The 8251-nt window shown below is 42.0% G+C and overlaps 2 protein-coding genes across 5 annotated transcripts; both read left to right on the top strand.

The window, feature by feature from the left end:
* Positions 1-399: 399 nt before the first annotated feature.
* On the top strand, positions 400-4238 carry tmed5 (transmembrane p24 trafficking protein 5). The gene is made up of 4 exons (XM_086114735.1): positions 400-696; positions 1681-1778; positions 1856-2036; positions 3536-4238. Exons 1-4 carry the CDS (start codon positions 508-510, stop codon positions 3752-3754), a joined length of 687 nt encoding a protein of 228 aa, XP_085970861.1. The 5' UTR covers positions 400-507; the 3' UTR covers positions 3755-4238.
* Positions 4239-4965: 727 nt separating this feature from the next.
* Positions 4966-7764, top strand: pigc (phosphatidylinositol glycan anchor biosynthesis, class C). Of its 4 annotated transcripts, none has more exons than XM_086114730.1 (3): positions 4966-5051; positions 6260-6491; positions 6647-7764. In XM_086114730.1, the coding sequence occupies exons 1-3, from the start codon at positions 4984-4986 to the stop codon at positions 7301-7303; spliced, it is 957 nt and encodes a 318-aa protein (XP_085970856.1). In that variant the 5' UTR covers positions 4966-4983; the 3' UTR covers positions 7304-7764. The 4 variants fall into 4 exon arrangements, with proteins under 4 accessions (XP_085970856.1, XP_085970857.1, XP_085970859.1 ...); XM_086114731.1 differs by having other exon boundaries at positions 5005-5094; XM_086114733.1 differs by having other exon boundaries at positions 5007-5267.
* Positions 7765-8251: the final 487 nt, after the last annotated feature.

Below are 8251 nucleotides of genomic sequence, written 5' to 3'. Positions count from 1 at the left end.
AAATGGTGACCTTAATTTATATTAGAAAAAAACAATAACATTGTTTTTAATGTGCTGACTGTGTTGAGAAATACATTTAAGGTTACATAATACATTATGTAACGTTTCCTTCCAAGCAATAATTCACTTCTCTCGAGCACTCGGTTTTCCCCCATAATTGTTTCATCAAGGAAGTTGATGTTTTTAAATTCAAAACATAAAAAACACCACTTCCCATAATGCATTGCAAAATAGGGGTCCAAAACATTGCCTTCAATAAAAAAAAACCTGGAGAATTAGGACTAAATGGACTATATATTGTTACCCAAACACGCTGAATCAAACACATACACGGCTAGTGGTGTTTATTGTTAAATAAATAAGAAGTTAAAATTATATCAGGCGGGGTCTTGAGCTGTCGCGTGTGCTCGGGGCTCAACTCGACCTAAGTTTGTGTTGTTTTTTTCGGGGCAAACAACAGAAGTAGACTCCATCACTCGCTTTACTTGTTGTGTCACTTTGGCGATTATGGCCACGGTGTGGCCATTTTCTTGCGTCGTGTCGGTGTTACTCGTCGTCGTTTTACAAAGATTCTCGGCACTGGCCGGCTTCTCGCAGTCTCTGGACAGCGACTTTACGTTCACTCTGCCCGCCGGTCGCAAGGAATGCTTCTACCAGACTATGAAGAAAGACGCCTCGCTGGAAATAGAATATCAGGTCGGGAATACTCACAATATTCATTTGGATTGCAAGTGAAATCTGTCAGAGAAAACATGGTTTTGCTAAAAACAAGGTTTTGGTAGACTCACGACGCGACATGTGGTGCGTACAATGTCATGGCATGGTGTTTTTGGGAGCCATAGTCTTGGGACAAAAATAGACATACACGTTTTAAAATATGCTTTTCATTGTGTTTATGTTGCAGACAGGAAGGTAGGAGACAGGTTAGGACATATGAATGGTGGACTGAAGGAGAGGAAACAAGGTAGCAGGGATGGGAGGTGAGGAATGAAACAAAAAGCAGGTCTGAGATGGATGAGGGAAGGAAGGAAGGCACCCAAGTAGTTTCAAGATAAGGAAGGATACAAAATTACAAGTGGGTCTGAGGGAAAGAAGGAGGTCCAGAAGAAAACTGAAGGTCTGATGTGCCAGAGAAGGAAGGATATTCGGAAGGAAAGAAGAAACTCAGATCATAGTTGAGAGGATCCAAGGAAGGAAGAAAAGTAGGTGTAAGCCATGTAAAGAAAGACAAGCAGGTCTGTGGTGGAAGGAAAGAAAACAAAAAAGAAGAACACGTCTGAAGGAAGGGTGCAGATTAGGAAGAAAAGAGCATAGAAAGGAAAGACAAAAAAATGCTCACAGGAGGAGGGATGTAAAACATGGTCTGGGATGGCAGGGTAGAAAGCAGAAAGAAGGGTAGGAGGGAAGGAAATAAGAAAAAAGGAGGTTTACGTGAAGGAAGTAAGGAAAGAGGATGGAAGATGGTCAGGAAGGAAAAGATGCTGGGGGGAAAAAAGGGAGTTTGAAGCCAAGGGAGAAACGATACACAAGGATTAGCAAGTCTCAGTAAGGAAAGAAGGAAGTCTGGATGTGAGGTAAGAGCTGAGGAAGTGAAGTATGCTTGGAAATAAAAATCTGTGAATGTAATACCAAAAAAATGTTCAAGTGTAAACCCACTTGGGTGCTGAATGTCAATCATAGGTCTTGGACGGCGGAAGCTTGGATGTAGATTTCTACATCTCCTCTCCCGCTGGCCAGATTCTCTACAGCGACCATCACAAGTCAGATGGAATGCACACGTAAGTTCAAGGTGACACGATGCTCTGTTTTTCATTGAAAAAAAACTAAGACGAATATTTCCATTTTCCTCGCCCAGTGTGGAGACGGAGGACGGGGACTACATGTTCTGCTTCGACAACACGTTCAGCAGCGTCTCAGAGAAGCTGGTCTTCTTCGAGCTCATCCTGGACAACATGGACACCGACGAAGAGCCCGACGACTGGAAGGAGTATGTGCACGGCACCGACATGTTGGACATGAAGCTGGAGGACATCATGGTGAGTCGGAAGTTAGTTAGAAGATAGTTTAGGATTTTTCACGCTAGTTTTTAATGTTAGTTTATTTTTTTTCAATTCGGTTAGTTTTTAGTCAATGTTTATATTTCCAAAAATATATGTCATTTTAGTTTAGTATTAGTTTTAGCTTTTGGAGTACAGTATTCGTCAAGTACTACACACAATATTTTACAAGTGTAAAAAAAAAAAGAAACCAAATGACTGTTTGTTTGACCTTCCTGCTTCTGTATGGGCGTACAACAATATTAAAATAAATACATTTAAAATAAACCCTGAAAGCTCATGTATGATATTAATTGACAAAGACAAACATGAAGGACATTATCACAATTATGACCAATCAGATTTCACCTTCTATGTTGCCATGCCAATCTAATCTGCCCAGGGCCTTCGGAATCAGTCGTGTTGGCCAGTGTTACTTCAACAACATGAGCAATGGGACTGTTTTTTTTTAAACAATCAGATTTCAAATTTATCCTCACAGGGCCAGAGTGCTGGCCCGTGGTGACATCAGCAGTATTTTGTCCTCTGATTGGTTGGTCAGATCAAAACTTCTTTCAGCGAATTTCAACTCTCAAAACAACTCTGTAGCAATCCGCACATCATGATTCATTTAAATATCATCTCTGGTGAGTGTGATGTATTTTATTCAGCTTTTCTTGAAATATATTTTTGTCAAGGTATTTGACAAATGTTGATTCTTAACCACTCCAGATGATGTACAGTTTTATCGCATTTTGGTATGGTATCGATGGTTTCTAGAATTGCGTCTAACTGTGTTGTATTAGGAAGTGATTAAGTGGGGTTAACCAAATACCAAATGCACAGCTCACCACTGGTAGATCAAGATCACGGCTGGGTCTTCTGTCGAGTTTCTCATGAGACAATTTCGCAGCGTCTCTGTGAAAGAGGCTTTCAATAGACTTTGTTCAGTGGTGTATTTGCCACACCGGGTGCAAAGTGACCCAGCCGGCAAAATAGATTTGATAGCAGGCTCGTGTTCTGAACTCTCACCTATTAGCTCTTTGGGGTCAGGCCAGTCGTTTTGAGCTCCACCCCGATGAATTGTGTCAAAGAGCACGCAGGCGTCGCTGAGCTGAGTGACAGGAAATGTATCTTGCAGCTGGCCTTTTTATTTTTATTTTAAATAGTCATTCAGTGTTTTAAGTGAACTCAACATGGTTTAAAGGAAATTGACCACGATTTAAAACAGTTCACCGGTGATTTAATTTTCATCAAAATACCCAAGTACCACTCAAGCATTGTAGCACACTTTATACAATAACTCTTGTTACCCCTGCCTAATATACTTCTAGGCCAAAGGCGAGTGGAGCTTTCAATACAAAGACAACCGAGGACAGAACCTTGGCTAGAGTGACTTAAAGACAGAGAGTCGAGCATGAAGTATGAGCCATGTTTACCTTATGTATCCTGTTCGCATGATGTCATTTGGACTCTATCCCCGCCCTCTCTTGCGACAGGATACCATCAATAGCGTGAGGTCGCGGCTGGGCAAGAGCGTGCAGATCCAGACGGTACTCCGCGCCTTTGAGGCCCGCGACCGCAACCTGCAGGAGAGCAACTTTGACCGGGTCAACTTTTGGTCGGTAGTCAACCTGATGGTTATGATGCTGGTGTCGGGCGTGCAGGTCTACTTGGTCCGCTCGCTCTTCGAGGACAAGAGGAAGATCCACATGTAACAAACTTTGTAGGGAGAGGCTTGGAGGTCCTGTTAAAAAAAACAACACTGTTTGGGATGTTTCAGAAACACAACAAATGAGCCTCAAGATTTTTTTTTCTCTTCAGTCTACTGGATATTGAAGTTGAGGCAAGTTCTATTTGTCAACATCATTGCTGTAAGTTTTTATTACTGAGCGGACTCACTATGCTTTTATCGTTGGGAGGAGGCTTAGCCCGAACATGTGTCATACTACTTTGCGTGGAACTAAATGTTTGATTGAGCTGTCAAATGTCAGCCAAACAAATGAATGTCAAACCTACACACACAACTTTCCTTTTAGAAACACTGCATTATTTCAGAAATGGCATCATGTTTATTTCCATCCTACACTTCCATGCAGTGTTACGTTCAATTGATTTTCTTATGGCATATAATCTACTGTCAATAGTGTTGACCTCTTTTATTGACTGTTACAATCAGAAATAAAGATTTATATAAACTGATTACTGAGCAGAACTTCTCAAGTTCAAAGGTTGAGATATTTATTCATTTACTTGTAAATTAAAAGTTTTTGACGAAAAGAAAAATGTGTCATCCTTCTTATCGCTGCAAGCAGCTGACGTCAGAGCTCATATCTCCTCGTTAGTATAGTGGTGAGTATCCCTACCTGGCACCCACCTTTGGATAGTGGTATCAGCTGCAACATCACAAGACAATCTCCCTTTTTTGTTTTGGCAGTTCGAATTCTGACCAAAGCAGAAATAAATGGTATACTGTACGTGTCTAAATTGTTCAAATGGTGAAAACTGAGCATTCTAAATTCAGTTTTAATAAAATAATGGGAACATCTAATAAGAAATTGAAGGCATGAACCGAGTGTTTTATTTTGTACCTGTTAATTTTGTAATACTTTCAGCATCTTAAATAAATGTACATTTTATATTTATATATAGGTAATAAAAATACAATATCAACCCCAATACTCTGATAATGAATGAGTCATTTTAAGCATGTTTGCCATTATATACCATAATGTGTAAACGTTTGTCTTATTTCACACTCTCACTGTCCCCCTTCACGAGCAGCTTTTAAGACGGTCAATGAGACACCTATTTATATTTTTATTTGGGCGAACATGTTACTCAAAACTTGTCTTAAATGTGCAAAATAGGAACGTTTGCTTCTGGTGAGTGACGGGCGATAATGCGTTACCGCATTCCAACAGTTGAGGTCGCTACTCACTCAATTATGCGTTTGCATTTCCCGGAAGCTAGCATAGCAGTAAGATCCGCTGCCAAGAGCAACGTTCTCTTCGGGTAAGAGCTCCTAACTGTACCGGGAAGTGTTGTCAACCTTCGGGTAAGAGGCCCTAACTGTACTAACGGGAAGTGTTGCCAACGTATCGCCGGCTATAAATATAATAACTCAAGAGCGATGGATACGTTTTTGTTTGTTTTTTTAACCGAGGGGTCAAACCCGGAAGTTGCTGCTGGTGATTTAAGCGCGCAGGCGCGTTGACACGCAAGACTTGCGTATGTATACACAAGTAAGATGTGGATACGTGTTATTGGAATCCCTGGTGCAGCCTTTGTTTGCCGTCTACATCAATTCAGCCAATATCGATCGTGCTTGTCCTCAGTACAGTTGCAAGTGAGCACGAGTCTCTCCAATCCGACTTTTAGCGAGAGGCGAGGTACACTCTGGACTGGTCGCCCCTAAATTCCAGTGCATATATTGACAAACGCGCCTTCACACTAAAAAGTAACATCTATACCAACGGACAAATTAAAACTTTCCACTAACTAACCCAACGTGTCAGAAATCTATTGCAGTTAGTTTCTGGATGAGAGGTGGGAATTGGTCACCAGTCACCAGCCAGGCGCACTGTTGAATAACAAGCATTCACACAAGGGCTGAAAAATATTTGAAAATGAATCTAATTGTAATTCCACCCAAATATTGGCATTGCAATAAATCAATCTGGATTACAATTTTTTTTATTTATTATACACGCATGTTTTGGTTTTCTAGGTTAGGTTTATGTTAAAATAAAGGCGATTAAAAGAGTTGCTAATTAATTACCTGTAAATCAGTAGACTCAGATTCGGAAAAGACCCTTGGAAAACTAACATCGAACACCTTTAGTCACAAGTCAAGTGTGATGTAAACTTCATTTATTCATAATGACAAAAATTAGTCATGAATAAAATGAATTAAAATCAATGAACAAAAATTTGTTTACAGTAATCATGCAAACAAATCTGTGGCTTTATTAGTTGCCATTAAAATTAAAAATTACACTCTCCTGCGTTGCAATGTCGATTTGAATTCACTCCTATGGACCATATAAGCATGTGGGAGGGAAAAACATCCTTAAGTTCAGGGAAAACTGCTCACAGAGATTCAAACTCCACTTTTCTGACTGCTTTGTTTCATCATCAAATAGTTGTGAGACTGTAGAACAGTTTCCACTCTCAGGACAAAATGGAGTCTCCTTCCAAGCTAATTCTGTGCGGGTGTTCAGGGCAATGGGGCCAGACGACGGCCCAGGTGCCACTGTGGCCTGGAGGAAGGTGCTGTGGGAGCGCCAGCCGTACCCGGACAACTACGTGGACCAGCGCTTCCTTGAGGAGTTGCGCAGGAACGAGGGCCTCCGCCAGTACCGCTACTGGGCCGTGGTGCGTGAGGCGGGCCTGGTGGGGCAGCAGCTCTCCTGCGTGGCCATTTTCATCACCCTCTGGCTCTACATGGAGCAGGTAATTCATCTGCCAGATTGTTGTTTTATTATATTTTACCTGGCGTCAAATGTTCTGCCTGTTATTCGATATCTTTTTTTTTTTTTATATTGTTGGAAGAGTTAAGGGAAGAAGTTATTTCCTCCATCCTTATTGTCTTTTGCTATCTTTTTTAGGGCCTCCTATCGCCAGGGACTCTCCTGCTTATCAGCCTAGCGAGTTCCCTGCTGGGCTACGGACTGTACCAAGCCCTCGCATCTCAGGCGGAACCCGTTCTGCAACCTCGGACCTGTTGGGCCGACTTACAGAGTGTCACCATTTTCCTGTCCCTCATCTTTGGCTTCTCGCCCGTGCTAAAAACACTCACAGAGTCCGTGAGCACGGACACAGTGTACGCCATGTCGGCCGTCATGCTGCTGGCTCACCTCGTGTCCTTCCCTTACACTCATACGTCTCCCCCGGGCAGCCTGTCACTCAACGCGGCCCTTTTTGCGTCCGTGTGTCTGGCCTCCCGCCTCCCAGGAGCCCTGCATACCTTCACCATGCTCAGCTGCGCCCTTATGGTCTTCGCCCTGTGGCCCTGCCTGCTGAGGCGGGTGAAGAATGGGGCCCCGCATCATTTCGCCGCCGTGTGCGTGGGAGTGTGCGCAGCGGGTGTGGGCGGCCTGGCATCACGCTGGCCCGGCGGGGCAGTCATCCTTGCACTGGCCCTGGTCACCGTGATTCTGCTCTGCCCCTGGCTGCTGGTCCAGCTGCAGAGGCACAAGGACAACATCCACGGGCCGTGGGACGAGGCGGAGATCAGCGAGGACCTCAGCCGCTTCCTCCAATGAATAAGGCCTGGTTGAAGCAGACGTGGGCTAGACACTTCATTAGGTACATAAGCTCATGAGATCCAATGGAGCCTTTTTTTTTTTTAATTGAAAAATTAAAACTGGCTCATCACTGAGACTTCTTACTTGCATTTTTTTTAAACTGGGTGACTTGGGGATTTGTTTTAGTTTGCCGCTTTTGTTCTCATCTTTGATATTAAATATAAAAGTAAAAAAAGTGGAAGAGATGGGGTTTTTTTCCATAAATTTGCAGATTTTTTTTCATGTTGTCATTATGTATTGTTGCGTGTCGAATTTTGAGGAAAATTAAGTCAGTTCTATTCTGAAATAAAGCTGTAACAAAATAGTGAAGAATTTCTGGTTCTAATGAGACTAAATATAATGTATTTATTACTGCAGTGTATGAACATGAAGAATTTTACTGTAATAAATAACTTTTAAAAAAAATCCCATGCGGAGTGTAACTTGCTCAATTATTTTGTATGTGTAATGCAATGGACAACAACTTTTTTTCTCCCCCTCGCAGCTTTAAGCATTTTGACTAGAGGGCAGCACATTTCCTCCATAGTTGCAACTTCTTTTCAGAGTATGGCCACTAAAGGGCACATTCAGTTACCGCAGTACTTCATTTTTTTCATTGGCTTCTTTTGTAATATAACCAGAAGTGTTTTTTATACAAATATTGACTAGAATTATGATTTTACCACTGCCTTACGATAGGTTAATGAATGACTACAGGAAGAAGTTGGCGCTATATCGCTACTTTAGGAACCCGTTTTTACGATGAAATCTTGTTGTAAAAAGCATTTTGTACTCATAAAGGTTTCTTTAAAAATAAAGTTTTTTTGATTTCAGGAATAAAGTCATCCATCTACCAACCTACCTACCAGAAGTGGGGTTCACTAAGAACTAGCCGCTGGGGGATTGCAGGGCACATAACGGCAAATA

The sequence above is a fragment of the Hippocampus guttulatus genome, chromosome 7 (assembly GCF_054856545.1).
Source record: "Hippocampus guttulatus isolate MCC_2025c chromosome 7, RoL_Hgut_1.0, whole genome shotgun sequence".
Taxonomy (NCBI): domain Eukaryota; kingdom Metazoa; phylum Chordata; class Actinopteri; order Syngnathiformes; family Syngnathidae; genus Hippocampus; species Hippocampus guttulatus.
Note: the sequence above shows the minus strand (reverse complement) of the source record. Positions and strands in the feature narration are given on the sequence as shown.

Excerpts from the sequence above, each read along its gene's own strand:
- tmed5 (XM_086114735.1), top strand. The coding sequence starts at position 508 with ATGGCCACGGTGTGGCCATTTTCTTGCGTCGTGTCGGTGTTACTCGTC. Across the intron at positions 697-1,680 it reads CGCTGGAAATAGAATATCAG|GTCTTGGACGGCGGAAGCTT; the intron begins GTCGGGAATACT and ends TGTCAATCATAG. Across the intron at positions 2,037-3,535 it reads TGAAGCTGGAGGACATCATG|GATACCATCAATAGCGTGAG; the intron begins GTGAGTCGGAAG and ends CTCTTGCGACAG.
- pigc (XM_086114730.1), top strand. The coding sequence starts at position 4,984 with ATGCGTTTGCATTTCCCGGAAGCTAGCATAGCAGTAAGATCCGCTGCC. Across the intron at positions 5,052-6,259 it reads AAGAGCAACGTTCTCTTCGG|GGCAATGGGGCCAGACGACG; the intron begins GTAAGAGCTCCT and ends GCGGGTGTTCAG. Across the intron at positions 6,492-6,646 it reads TCTGGCTCTACATGGAGCAG|GGCCTCCTATCGCCAGGGAC; the intron begins GTAATTCATCTG and ends TATCTTTTTTAG.